The 14457-nt window shown below is 46.5% G+C and overlaps 1 protein-coding gene across 5 annotated transcripts in view; it reads left to right on the top strand.

Moving 5' to 3' along the window:
- Positions 1-14457, top strand: part of LOC309357773 (uncharacterized protein) — a 70574-nt gene that overhangs the window by 42308 nt on the left and 13809 nt on the right. For all 5 annotated transcript variants that reach the window (XM_081890184.1, XM_081890183.1, XM_081890182.1 and 2 more), the window contains 4 exons: positions 361-526; positions 1209-1370; positions 2606-2769; positions 7306-7487. In XM_081890184.1, coding sequence (XP_081746310.1) covers positions 361-526; positions 1209-1370; positions 2606-2769; positions 7306-7487 — 674 coding nt within the window. The remainder of the gene's footprint in view (positions 1-360; positions 527-1208; positions 1371-2605; positions 2770-7305; positions 7488-14457) is intronic.

Below are 14457 nucleotides of genomic sequence, written 5' to 3'. Positions count from 1 at the left end.
TTTTGTATAAATATTTGCAGTTCTATTCAAGTTCAGCCCTTCTCCAGACCTTGTTTTCTTCAGCTTCACTGCAGATAACAATTATGAGGAATTCTCAATAGAAAATATACCAGTCCTTTGCAGCATTATCAATAACGTCAACCAGAGCTCCTTAAAGACAGCTCTGTGCTGAGAGATGAACTTCATTTGGCCGCCTTGTTTTCATGAACTGTCTCAGTTCAAGCTATTTATAATAATCTTGTAATATTAAGAAGTTGAGGCAGGAGCTGGTTTGTTTTCCTCTGCCCTCCTCGTCCCTTTTCCCTTTTGTACTCTGTCTTCTAGATTGTGGGCCTGTGTTCTTATTTTTCTTCCCTTTAGGTTCCAGTGCCTCCCCCAAGTTACTTGGCAGGATACTATTTCACCGATGGAGCAAAACCCAACAGTTCAGAGCTGGAGATCATCTCAAGCTTTCAGAAGGACAGCAGCTTCCCAAACCTTGTGCTGGACATGGCACTGCAGTTAATGAACAAGGAGCAATGCAGAGGTATGGAAATGGTTGGCTAGATCACAAAAGCTTCCTCTTTGTTCACTAAAGCTTATTTCAGTCACTTGTTGTCTTGAGAGACATTGGAGTGCGCCTTGAATAACACTAGTGCATTTGAAACACAGCAGACACTAGTGCAAGAACCTGGTTCGCCCCAATGCTGTGGACTCCCAACTCCCATATTTGCTGGCCATTGGCGATGCTAGTGGGAGCTGATGGGAGTTGTAGTCCAGCATTGTCGGAGGTCCACAGTGCTTCCCCACTCTTGGGGTATTCTAAGTTGGGATGTGAGAGGAGGAGGAGGAGGCTGTTTCCGCCCTGTGTTCATCGCAATCAGCGCTGTTTCCATTCTGCTACAGTTCGGCTTCTGCAAAAACCCATGTTGTTCATCTTGCTATCTGCTGTAGCCGAAAGCAGTTTCATAATTCACTCCAGTGCATTTCAGTGCAAGGTAAACGTTAAAAGGTTCCACGCAGAAGATAACCTAGTGATTTCCATGATGTTTGCAGGCAACAAATACCATTCACATTCTCTTGTGTGGTTTGCGCACTGTGGGAATTTCTGCTCCCGTTTCTGTTTCTGGCAGAATTCTCCGAGATCCTAATCTTAAGCATTGCCAAGTGGTGCTCATCCCCCTGGTGCTGCTACTGCTTCCCATATCCTAATTCCTTGTCTCATGCAGTACTGCCCGATCAGCTGAAAGCCTGGTGTGTCGAAAAGTTAAGCGAGAGAGGACATTTGTCACCACAGCATCCTCTGAAGTGCATCGACATACATCGTGCGGTCCGTTATCGGCAGGAAGCTGGAGTCCGTGTCCGAATCAAGCAAGCGTTTGGGCTTAAAGGTAGCTGAAAGAACATTATTTGTGTTTCCCTCCCTGAAGTATACTAAGCAATTTCAGAGTTTGGCCTGAAGATTTGTGATGCAGCAATCCAGTTGAAGCTAAGCAGGCCAGTTCTCTATCTACGCCCAGCTTGAGTCCCATGGCAGAAAGGCAGGATGCAAGCATAATAAGCAAATAAAATAAATAAATACTAGCGGACCCTGCAGCAAAATTTTGCAGTGTTGAGTGTTCCTGTTCACTGTTCTGCCTCCTTGATATTCCATTCCATTTGATTCCCTTTCTATTCTGGTTTTCTCATTTTTCTTCCTCCAATAGCATTCACTATCCACTGAGCATGCTCATTGGGCTGTTTCTCCCCCCCCCAAACATTTTAAGGGTGTTATTCTAATTCTTTTTTCATAGTTTCGCCAACTGTGGGGTTCCTTCAAGCCTGGGTGGTGTTTTTATTGGTCTACAGCAGTAATAAACAGCAGCAGTGGCATGGGTGGTGCCGTTTTGGCTACATAAGCAGCGGCACTCATGCCTGAACGAAATAGAGGGATTTGTTGCTGCTGCTTCTTTACAGTCTCTGACAATGATAGAAACTAGGTTGATTATTTCAGGCGTTTCTTGCAGCTTAGCCCATGTAAGACACGTGTCAGCCAAACTCTTGGTTGCTTAGATAAAGACATACACAGTCTCTGCGGGGAGAAGGAAGTCTTGAAGAAGACTCTGGTTGTTGGCAGAAAGATGGTTATCTTCGTTTTATGAGCGAGAGAAATCTTGCTCATACATTTGTTTTTATTCATTTAGATCATTTCTATGCCACTTAATGCGCGCGCGCGCACACACACACACATATATAATCTCTAAGTGGTGAACAGAAAACTAAAACAAATGTTACAGAAATACAGAATATATATACACAAATGTTATGTCAATAAAAATGATGGCTGTAATGATGACAATAGACAGGCATCAGTTCTTTCTTTAACACATAGAAGAGACTGTCCATCAACAGGGAAAGCTGTGGCCTCTCTCTGAGCTGGAGATGGGCACTCTTGCACTTGCACTTAGGGGAGCACAAGAGGTAACCAATATCCCAAAGGAGTAAGGTGAGCAGCGCATGTTCATTCCCCTTTCCCTGCTCTGTACAATATATAGTTGTAGGTAGAAAGGCCTTTCCCAGTTATTTTTGTTAGCAAACCCTTAAATATGTATAATTTTTACTGATTTGTGTTTTCTTCCCCTTTCAGCTGATGGTTGCTACGTGAATGCACTGGCCAGAATCCTTAAGGGGGCTGCAAGCATGCAGTTGCCTGAGTTGCTTCAACGCTGGGGAGGAGAAGAAACATTCCTGGTGCAACAACTTGATTTTTCAAGCCTGCAGAGATCACCCAAGTGGATTGATCCATCTGTGGTACGGAGTCGCCGAACTGCCATCTTGCAGTAGTGGCAGATGGCCATTGGGACTGGTAGGGTGGAAGGCAGGGAGCCGAACAGTAGGTGGTGCCAGGGCCAATGACAGGCAAAACTAACTACAGTGGTGCCCCACAAGACGAACGCCTCGCAAGACGGAAAACCCGCTAGACGAAAGGGTTTTCCGTTTTGGAGGCGCTTCGCAAAACGAATTTCCCTATGGGCTTCCTTCGCAAGACGAAAGCCCATAGGGAAATCTCCGGGACAGCGGGGAAGTGCAGCGCGTCTTCCCCACTGTCCTCGGACCTCCTCCGAAGGCTGGCGGTGGGGCGGAGAGCCCTTCTCCCCACGCCAGCCTTCGGAAGGCTGCTTCGAAGGCTGGCGGTGGGGTGGAGAGCCCTTCTCCCCGCACCAGCCTTCGGATGGCTGTCCTGAAGACTTGTGGTGGGAGGAGGGTTTTTCCTTCCCACCGCCAACATTCAGAATGCTGTTCTGAATGTTGGCGGTGGGGAGGAAAAACCCTCCTCCCACCGCAAGCCCCAGGAACAGAGGAGAAGCGCTGTGCGCCTTCCCCTCTGTTCCCGTACCTGTCCTGAAGGCTTGCGGTGGGGAGAAAAGCCCTTCTCCGCACCGCCAGCCTGGCAAGCGGTCTCCATAGGAATGCATTAATTGATTTTTAATGCATTCCTATGGGAAACCGTGCTTTGCAAGACGAAAAACTCGCAAGAAGAAAAAACTTGCGGAACGAATTAATTTCGTCTTGCGAGGCACCACTGTAATTCCAGTTTCATCCCCACCCTCTTCCTCCCTGCCGAGTTATACAAAGACAGGCCTGTCATTAAGGAGGAGGAAGCTGACAGGCAGTGTAGCCCAGGCATAGGCAAATTTGGCCCTCCAGATGTTTTGGGACTACAACTCTCATCATCCCTAGCTAACAGGGCCATTGGTCAGGGATGATGGGAGTTGTAGTCCCAAAACATCTAGAGGGCCAAAATTGCCTATGCCTGTAGTCACTGAATGTAAGTCAGAAGGTAGGCAGGTGAAGGCAGACTGAGCTTGGTGGGGAACTGCCCCATTCAGCCTAATGGACCAGCCTCCACTATCTGCTTGCTTTCACTATATGTGTGAAGTGACAATTAGGATAATAGACTTGTAGACTTGGAAGGTACCCCAAGAGTCTAGACTGCAATAGAACAGCTATAGAATCCCTAACAGGTGTCCACTTAGCCTCTGTTTAAAAGTCTCCAGGGAAGGAGAGTCCGTCACCTTCTGTAGAAGTCCATTCCACTGCTGAAGAGCTCTTGCCGTCAGAAAGTCTTCCCAACGTGTAGTCAGAATCTCCTTTCTTGCCATGTGAATCCATTGGAGCAACTATTTTAACTGTTTCACTGTGATAAGAAACATCTAAGCCTGCCATTGCTGGTCTCTCCAAGGTGTGGGGCCTGCTATTTCATGCCACTATTTCAGTTGGATTAAGCAGTTTCTCCAAAGGAAGAAGGCCTTTTGTCTCGTTTGGCTGGCTAGCTGTCTGAAATGAATATAGATCAGAGGTGGGGAGCCTGTTCTGTTGAGGGCTGCAATCTCTTGGGGTGCTTAGGGGCCAGGAAGTCTGTTGAGTAGCACATTCTGACAGTGAACAGAGCCAGAAGTGAGCAAGGCACCTCTGTGCACATTCTCTCTCTCCGTCTCCCCCAAGCCCTTTCCCTGTTTTCCCCATCCTTGCAGCCCACAGGAAAATTTAACCAAGGGCCACATGAAACATTAGCAAGGACCACATGTTGCCAAACCCATTATAATACAGATTTCCCCCCCCCCGCCGAAAATCACATGGAAGGGACATCAGGTATGTCCTGGGCAGGAAAAGTTAGTGGATTCTGAAGGGAAAGGCTTGGTGTGGTCTGGACTGTGGATTTACATTGGTTCTATTTCACTGATCATCCCAGCTGCCGTTCCTTACTGTTCCCAATTAAGGAACCTTTTAAAAAACGAAGATTCCACTAGACTTCAATGAAAACAGATCTTGCAATGTCTAGAACTTCTTCCTAGATAGAGAAGGAAATGTATGACAGTACATAATTTCCTCCTGCGCCTGCCATGTGACAGGGTAAAGTAAAGGTAACGGGACCCCTGACCATTAGGTCCAGTTGTGACCGACTCTGGGGTTGCACGCTCATCTCATCTATAGGCCGAGGGAGCCGGCGTACAGCTTCTGGGTCATGTGGCTAGCATGACTAAGCCGCTTCTGGCAAACCAGAGCAGCGCATGGAAAAGCCGTTTACCTTCCCTGGAGCGCGGAGCGGTCCCTATTTATCTATTTGCACTTTGACGTGCTTTCAAACTGCTAGGTTGGCAGGAGCAGGGACCAAGCAACGGGAGCTCACCCCGGCGCGGGGATTCAAACCGCCGACCTTCTGATCGGCAAATCCTAGGCTCTGTGGTTTAACCCACAGCGCCACCTGCATCCCTCTTGTGACAGGCTAATGTCCCATAAATGCCTGTGCAAAGGGATTGGACTTTGCCTGGCACCGTTATCACAGAAGGATTGGTGCCAGCCTACTTCTCATTGTAGCCTAGCAAACATGTCATTAGCCCTACCTTGCTCGTTTGGCTTGTACTACATGAATTCTTTTCCATTTTTTGTCCATTGTGCCACAAAGCAGCCACAGGCTGGCTTGTTAATAGGGCAGCAAGTCTTTATGTGTTCCATTCCGTTCCATTTCTATGTATTAGTTACACACAACATTGTTTCCATTCTGCTGCAGTTCATTTTCTTCCCAAAACGATGTTGTTCATCTCGCTGTCCACTCTGGCAAAATGGCATATTTACACAACTAATTACATAAAACACATCATTAAGTTGTCATTACATTGTTTCACCCAATCAATTTCATTGCAAAGGAAACACATTGCAAATGGAGGGAGAACATAATGAATTACGTAATGTTTGTGGATTCATTTCTGTTTGTGGATTCATTTGATGGATTCATTTCTGTTCCGGACATGGGATGAGAAAGCGAACATTGGCAGTTTTTGGTTTCGTTAGAATTCCCTAACATCCCTCTTTGTTAGGTAGTCCTTTTAGCCTGCGCACTTCGGAAGCCTAGCATTTTTATATGAACTCGTGGCCAAGGAAAAGTTCCTCCAGACATTTTCCCACAGGAACCTAAAAAAAAAAAACCACGTTCGCAAAATGAGCGTTTAAACTGAGATCAGCTTTCTGAAATGTACTGCACAGTTCCTGCTATTTACGATTCTCCTGAAACATCCAAACATCTGTTGTGCACAGAAATGAAATCTTGGTTAACTGCTGAGAACTGCTCCCTTCAACGCAGGAGAATCAAATTGCCCATCAGTTGCCTTACACAGATTTAGCTGTGAAGTGATGATATGAAGAGGCGGTTTAAAGTATCTCTTTGTGCATTTAGCAACTCTGGAAATGTGCTGTCTCAGTCGGATCCCTCCTCTCCCCTCTCTTCACCTCAAAATGAAAATAAAATATCGCACCATAACCCAATCATAATCTTCAGCTGATGTTCTTATACTGCAAGGATGCTGATCTTCTTAAGTCTCACTATTACCCCAGGACAGGGAATATTTTATATTTGCTTTTCAGAATTGTTAATATTTTTTCCCTTTTGACTTGAGATTCATTTTCCCTATTCAAGACATGCCTCAACATCCAGCTATGGAGCTTAGAATTAGAGGATCGTGACATTCTTAGAGCAGTGGGGCCGGTTTGGAAGTGCCGTCATCTTGCTCATTCCAAACGTAACTATTCTTCTCTAGGGGCCAGTTCTGAAAAAATCAGTTCTGCAGACTTTAAAGTCAACTGCTGAAAGTCAAGGGTGCCACTTGGCTGGGATTGACTGCAGAAGGTGCTGATTGGTTGGTACTGGCTAAGGGTGCTGATTGGCTAGTGCCTGTGATAGCACCGACAGCCACCCGACATGTCCTTAGAGCAATGTAATTGTTTTTTTTAAAAAAATTTATGCAGGCTTTTCTTACTATTATTCTGCCTCCAGAGGCTCTTTTTTAAACCACGAGAAGGATAGCTGAATGTATAAACCAATAAGCACACACCTGCTGTCAAAAAAGCAAAATAATAATAATAATAAATAATAATAATACCTTGCCCATCTGACTGGGTTTCCCCAGCCACTCTGGGTGGCTTCCAGCAAAATCTTAGAATACAATAATTCATCAAATATTAAAAGAGGGCTGCCTTGTCTTCTAAAAGTCAGATAGTTGTTTATTTCTTTGACATCTGATGGGAAGGTGTTCCACAGGGCGGGCGCCACTACCAAGAAGGCCCTATTTACAGGAGACGGCCTGCCTGAGAGGGGGGAAGAGTTAAGAAGCCTGTTAAATATTTCTGCCTGGAGGGGGGAAATGAAATGAGATGCTTGGAATTTTATATTTCTGAAACCCCTCTTGGCTTCCCACATTCTCATGCCATTGTGTTCAGTCTTTTAAAACATTCCTTGGATCTTGTATCAGCTCTTTGCCATGCGTCTAAATTTCCTCTGCCTTATTGTAGGTTTTGCATCCTTATCTTGATGATCACAGCGTTCTGCTAGTCCAGATATATGGCTTGGATGCTATTTACACCCCAGATCCGAGTGGACAAAGACCAGGCACAGTAGCACCACGTTCTGGCCAGAACATCGAGCTCAATGAACAATCCCAGCTGGGGTGGACGGTTCTTCCACTCTTCAACAGGTGAATCTAAAAGTACCATATTTTTCCCTCCTAAAAAGTAAGGGGAAATGTGTGTGCGTCTTATGGAGCCAATGCAGGCTGCACAGCTATTCCAGAGGCCAGAACAGCAAGAGGGATCGCTGCACAACTAAAGCAGTGATCCCTCTTGCTGTTCTGGCTTCTGGGATTCAGAATATTTTTTTCCTTGTTTTCCTCCTCCAAAAACTAGGTGCGTCTTATGGTCTGGTGCGTCTTATAGAGCGAAAAATACGGTAGATGCTTCTGTGTTTGGGTTTTTAGACTTACAGCAGAGCCTTGAGCATATTTACTGGAATGTAAGCCCTGTTGTGTTGTATCAAATGTTATTCATACTCTGAGTAGACCCATTGAAATTGATGCACCTGACTATGATCACAGCCACCTAATACGTTGAAAGTGTATTTAAGGCACATGGCTTTCTCCAGAGAATCCTGGGAAGTGTTGTTTAGTGTCGCTGTGACCCAAGACATGGGTTCCGGTCATGGCAGTGGCTGTTTTGGGAATGCTTGGTGCCATCCTGATCAGTGAGAGCCATAAACCCTGCTGTTATAGGAACCAAACCATCGGTAGTAAAAATGACTGGTGGCTCCAAATCCCATTTAAAGTGGGAGAAAGGGAGATGAAATCTAGATCAGTGCCAAAATCTGGGTGGGTTATCGCCGCATCTGCAACTGAAGGATAAGCAAGCTATCTTGGGAGAGAAGGGAGGTATATTTACTGTTCAGCTTCCCAGTTTTCGGAGTGCAAAATGCCAGCATTTATATCTGGAGCGGATCCCTTAACTGCCCTCCCAGAGACAGAATTACCCCCTAGATGAAATGGAAGCAGAGAAGGCGGAAGGCAGCTGCAAAAGCTGCTGCTTGCCTTGAGAATGGACAAGGTGATGAGATGCCACCTGCCCGTTCCTTCAATATACTTGCAAGGAGAATGGACAGCACTGGTTCTGTTCACACCATAGCAACAAGACCATAGCTTGCTAGAAGAGCATCTGTCCAGCATGCAGAAGGTCCTGGGTTCTGATCCCGGCGTCTCCTGGTAGGGCTGGGAATGTCTCCTATCTGGAGAGCTGCTGCCAGTAAGTGTAGACAATACTGAGCTTGATGGACCAATGGATCTAACTCAGTATAAGGCAACTCCTTGTGCTCCTACAAATGAGCTCTCAGCTGGGAGGTCCCTACCTGAAATCTCAGCTCAGCATTGCCCTGAATGGCTTTAAACAAACCATTTTACTCTCTGTGTCAACCACAGACACCCCTTCCCCAAGTCTATAGCATGGGGATGATAGTGCAGGCCTATCTTCTCAAGGCTGTTGTAGGAATAGCAGCTAAAAGGCTTTTGAGGACTTAGGAAAAGTGCTTTAGAAATACGAAGTGCGACTGTTTTCAAGGGCGGAATCATTACTGCTCCCTTTCAGTGGCATAGCTAAGTGGAGGTGGTCTGTAGAGCAGGGTTAGGGAACCTGCAGCCCTCCAGCTGTGGTTGGACTCCAGCTGGAGGGCTACAGGTTCCCCCAGACCTGCTGCAGCATATCCGCAAGTCTCCCTTATCAGCATCAATGGAGGAGCAACTGCTGTATCCGCACGCTCTGGACCAAATGGAAGGGATGTGAAGCAACTTGTACAGGCTCAATAATAATAATAATAATAATAATAATAATAATAATAATAATAATAATAATAATAATTGTTTATTTATACCCCACCCTCCCCAGCCAAGGCCGGGCTCAGATCGGCTTACAAGCAATAATAAAAACAAGATGAATGATTACAACTTAAAAACAAAAATAAAATACAACATTAAAATAATGGAACATTAAAATATTAAAATGTAGCCTCATCACAGGAGGAGAAGGAAAAGAAAAAAGAAAGAGAGGGAGGGAATCAAATTGGCTCCAAGCCAAAGGCCAGGCGGAACAACTCTGTCTTATAGGCCCTGCGGAAAGAAATCAGATCCTGCAGGGCCCTGGTCTCATGAGGCAGAGCGTTCCAACAGGCTGGAGCCAGAGTTGAAAAGGCCCTGGCTCTGGTTGAAGCCAATCTAACTTCCTTAGGGCCTGGGACCACTAGGGTGTTGTTATTTATGGACCTTGAGGCTCTCCGTGGAGCATACCAGGAGAGGCGGTCCCGTAGGTACGAGGGTCCTAAGCCGTGAAGGGCTTTAAAGGTCAAAAGCAGCACCTTAAATCTGACCCTGTACTCCACCGGGAGCCAGTGTAGCTTGAAAAGCACTGGGTGAATATGCTCCCATGGCAGGGACCCCGTGAGGAGCCTCGCTGCAGCATTCTGTACCCGCTGGAGTTTCTGGGCCAGCTTCAAGGGCATCCCCACATAGAGCGAATTACAGTAGTCAAGCCTGGAGATGACCGTCGCATGGATCACTGTGGCCAGGTCGGGGCGGGAAAGGTAAGGGACCAACTGCTTGATGTGGCGAAGGTGGAAAAATGTTGCTTTGGCTGTTGCTGTAACTTGCACCTCCATGGAAAGGGAGGTGTCAAGGATTACACCCAAACTCTTAACGGAAGGCAATGGCACTAATTGGGCCCCCGCAAGAGAAGGGAGTTGGTCCCTCATCCCCATGCCATCCTGACCTAACCATATGACCTCTGTCTTTGAAGGATTTAGTTTCAATCGGCTCCCACAAAACCCCATCCAGCTACAGCTTCCAAGCATCTGGTCAGTGTGTTTGGGGCTGAGTTGGTGTGGCTATCCATCAGCAGATAGAGCTGAGTGTCATCAGCATATTGGTGACAGCCCAGCCCAAAGCTCCGGATAATCTGGGCAAGGGGGCACATAAAGATGTTTAAAAGCAACGGGGAGAGAATTGCGCCCTGCGGCACTCCACACACCAAGGAGTGGCGCGACGACATTTCCCTCCCTAGTGCCACCCTCTGTCCCCGACCAGAGATAAAAGAGCACAACCAGTTACGGGCTATGCCCTGTATCCCCACGTCTGCGAGACGGTGGTCCAGAAGATCATGATCGACCATGTCAAAGGCTGCTGACAAATCTAAAAGGATCAGCAGTCCTGACCCACCTCGATCCAGTTGTCTATGGAGATCATCTGTTAGGGCAACCAGAGCCGTCTCCATCCCAAAACCAGGACGGAAACCGGACTGAAATGGATCTAATGCCGATGTTTCCTCCAGAAACCTACCAAGCTGTTCAGCAACCCCTCTCTCAGTTACCTTACCCAGGTATGGAAGATTTGAAACTGGACGGTAATTGGATAGGTCTAAGGGATCTGATGAAGTTTTATTTAAGAGTGGACACACCACTGCTTCCTTCAGTTCCCCTGGGAATGTCCCCGTGTCAAGGGACAAATTGATAATTTCAACCAGGGGGGTCTGCGCAACATCTGGACACTCCCTAATCAGCCAAGACGGGCACGGATCAAGGAGACAGGTGGTGGGCCTACCAACTTGGAGGAATCTATCCACATCAGTAGGGAGTATCCGATCGAAATGGTCCAACACTGGACCTGAAGTCAGTTGAGGGGCCTCCAGTTCAGTCACTGTATCTAAATTGGCAGGGAGGTCACGGTGGAGCAACAGGACTTTCTCCGCAAAAAAGCTCGCGAATGCCTCACAGCTGTGGGTCGAATTTGTGCTTAAATTTGGTTGTCCTCCTAAGGACGTTATTGACCTAATTATTCTAAAAAGTTGTGCCGGGCAAGAGCTAGCGGATGCAATGGAAGCTTCAAAGTAAGATTTCTTAGCAGCTTTCATAGCCATCTCATAGGCTTTCATAAGCATCCTATAAGATGTTATTGAGGCTCCGTCATGAGTCCGTCGCCATACTCGCTCTAGCCGTCTGAGATCCCGCTTCATTTTCCGGAGCTCCTCAGTAAACCAAGGGGCCCGGTTTCGACGGGGTCGCACAGGGCGCTTAGGCGCGATCTCATCAATGGCTGCCAAGAGCCGGTTATTCCAGTCCTCAACAAGGTCATCTAATGAGTCGCCAGGAGGAGCAGGGTTCCGCAAGGCTTGTCGGAATCTATCAGGATCCATCAGTTTTTGCGGACGAGCCCAAATAGGTTCGCCACCCGAGCCGGGGAGGAGCGGGAAGTCAATCTTGGCTTTCAGAGCGTAGTGATCAGACCATGGCATTTCCACAGCGGGGAGCATGATCACATCTATGCCAGCCCCAAAGATCAGATCTAGCGTGTGGCCTGCTTGATGAGTGGGGCCCAAAACAAACTGGGAGAGCCCTAGTGTTGCCATGGAAGTCACTAGGTCCAGAGCCTGTGAGGAGGGAGCGGCATCGGCATGGACGTTGAAGTCTCCCAAAACCAGTAGGTTTGGGAACTCCAAGGCCCAGCCCGCCACCACCTCCAGCAGGTCTGACAGGGTGGCTGCAGGTGTGCTGGGTGGTCGGTACACCAGCCAGACAGCCAAGCTCTCCTTGGTGCCCCACACGAGACCAACACATTCAATGCCGGAGATCGCCGGAGATGGCAGAGCTCTGAAAGAGCAATCCTCCCAGAATAACAACGCTACTCCTCCCCCCCGACCCACAGTCCGCGATTGACGGAGGACAGAGAAACCTGGGGGTGTTATCTCATGTAGGGAGACTACTTCGCCTTCCCGTACCCAGGTCTCCGTCACACAAGCCAGGTCAATCCCCTGTGAGACAAAAAAGTCACGCATGGTGGCAGTTTTGTTGCCTATGGACCTGGCATTGCACAGCACCAATGACGGAGGTGTGTAATCCTTGCTCTCCCTACCCTCATCCCTTGGGATGGGGCATAGATTGGAAGGGGTTCGAGGATCACTGCATCTCAAAACCCTTTGCTGATAGAGATATTTAGCCCCACCGCCATTCCTCCCTAGCCCTTCAATTGTGGAAATCCCAGATCCCATACTAGCTTCCCCAATAGATGGGTAACATCCCCTCAATAGCAAGTCATCCTTGGGCCAGGACTCCTGGGTCAAAATGGTATGGGAAAGAGGTAGAGGTCTGATAGGGTAAGTATCCCTAGAAGATAAAACCCAACCAACCGCACCCCAAGCGGGGGAGACAGTCCCATGGTGTTTCATTAACTGTCAATCTTCCTCTACCTCCTGGGTTAATTGGAGGATTGTTGGTTCTATCTGTGGCTGTGGAAGTATTAATGAGGTATGTGTTATAAAATGTGGATCACTGGCCAACAAAGAGCCAGATTTGAATTCGGAAGATCTGTCCATCCTGTCTCGCCAGGAGTACAGTAGAGAAGGCTGATCATTCTGATAAGTTTTTGGAACATTAGGCAAAGGTCCAGATGTAGATTTGGTGCTGGATCTCTCCAGATTGTCAGCAACATAGAGTTATTTAGGTGTTGTTGCCATAGAAATGTCGGAGGGGCCAAATTCCTCATCTAATTTGGTGTCGTTTGAAAAGGGAACAGGGAGTTGCACCGATGTCTTTCTATGGGATAAAGAGCTGTTGGACGTCTTTAAATATTGTGCTCTAGGCTCTACTCTGTCCTTATATTTTGGGTAGAAATCTCAGTCTTTATACTCATTAGCCTCTTCTTCAGGTCTTGTAATTCTAGGCTTACAAAGTTATTTTCTTCCTTCGGGCAATTAGTATTTCTAGTGTTGAGCTTGGTTTCCTTTATCCGCATTAGCTTTGACTCTATGCAAGGGACCAATTGCCTCCTAGTTTCGTCCTTAAATGCCCTCACTGGGCGGAGAGAATGGAACCACCATAGGGTATCCTTTATCTCCATGAGTCGAGATGGGAGGGTTGATGACCTAAAGGTCATAAATAGGCGCATGGTGTTTCTCAAGGTAGGCAGGAAGTGGAAATTTTCTAGATCTACATTTCGGTAATGGAAATTCAGGAGCTGAGACAAGGACATAGTAATTTGTCTGCGGTTCATCCACCTATGAGTGTATCGGTGAATCTCAAGCATTATCTGGTTCGTTTGCAAGACTTGACAGGACCTTACTTCATCCATAGTTTGAGTTGGTGAGTTGTTAACAGAGTCATTTCTTATCATCCTTTTAAGCCCTTGGGCATTTAAAGGGGAGGAACTAGTATCCAATTGTTTCTCAATGTTAACTATTCTAGTGAGGATTTCATCCAGTCTTTGGAGAACCAGAACCATAGTTTCTGCAGACAACATGCAAATCTCTTGGTAGTGCCCCTCCTGCAAAGCAGTCAATCAGACCTTGATCTGGGACTATCTGCCTGACTATCCAGTCAGCTGGATGTCAGATCAGATAGCAGTGGTCTAAGGTGCTGGTCAATCCTTCCAAATCTCTCTAAGGCCAATGCTTGAGATCTGAGCAGAGTTTCAGGCTAGGTCAGGTGCAGGTTGGAGGTTCTCTTGAGTTTTGAGGGCTAAATACCACCCTACATAAATGGAATAATCTAGAGGTAAGATTTTAACAATGGGTAATCTTTTTTAAAAAAATCTCTTAAATTTTGGTTAGGTTAGGAAAAATCCACTTATCTCCAACAGCCTTTGTAAATTATACCTGTTGTGTTTTTTCTATTGTGATAAAAAACGAGAAATGAAATAATTGGCTGAAGCTTTTAAATGTAGTCTGAGAATCCCTTCCTTTTCTCAAATATTCTGTAGCTTTTTATTTTATTTTGAAAAGTTTTTGCCTTTTTTTGGTTGGGGGGGCTGGATCTTTTCAAGCATTCAAAAAAGAATAGTAAATTCGTATGCATGAAACTGACTGCAAAGAGCAATTAGTCCTTCATTAATATGCAAATTTGGTCCAATGCAAATTCATCTATGTATGCGGTTTTAAATATGCAAGCCGGTCTTGCTGTGCTAGAAAACCCAGATGCTTTTATTAACTTTGAAATTGAGGGATTTGGTTAATGATATTGTTGACAAGAAAAACTTGAATAAATTTGACGACTTGCCGTCTTCCATATTAGCAGAGGCTCATAGGAAGGGGGAAAAAATCCAAGCCAAATGCCAATTTTATCTGGTAATTTTCCTATTACCAAACTAG

The sequence above is a fragment of the Podarcis melisellensis genome, assembly GCF_964234715.1.
Source record: "Podarcis melisellensis genome assembly, chromosome: 15".
Taxonomy (NCBI): domain Eukaryota; kingdom Metazoa; phylum Chordata; class Lepidosauria; order Squamata; family Lacertidae; genus Podarcis; species Podarcis melisellensis.
This window is presented reverse-complemented; position numbering and strand designations above follow the sequence as displayed.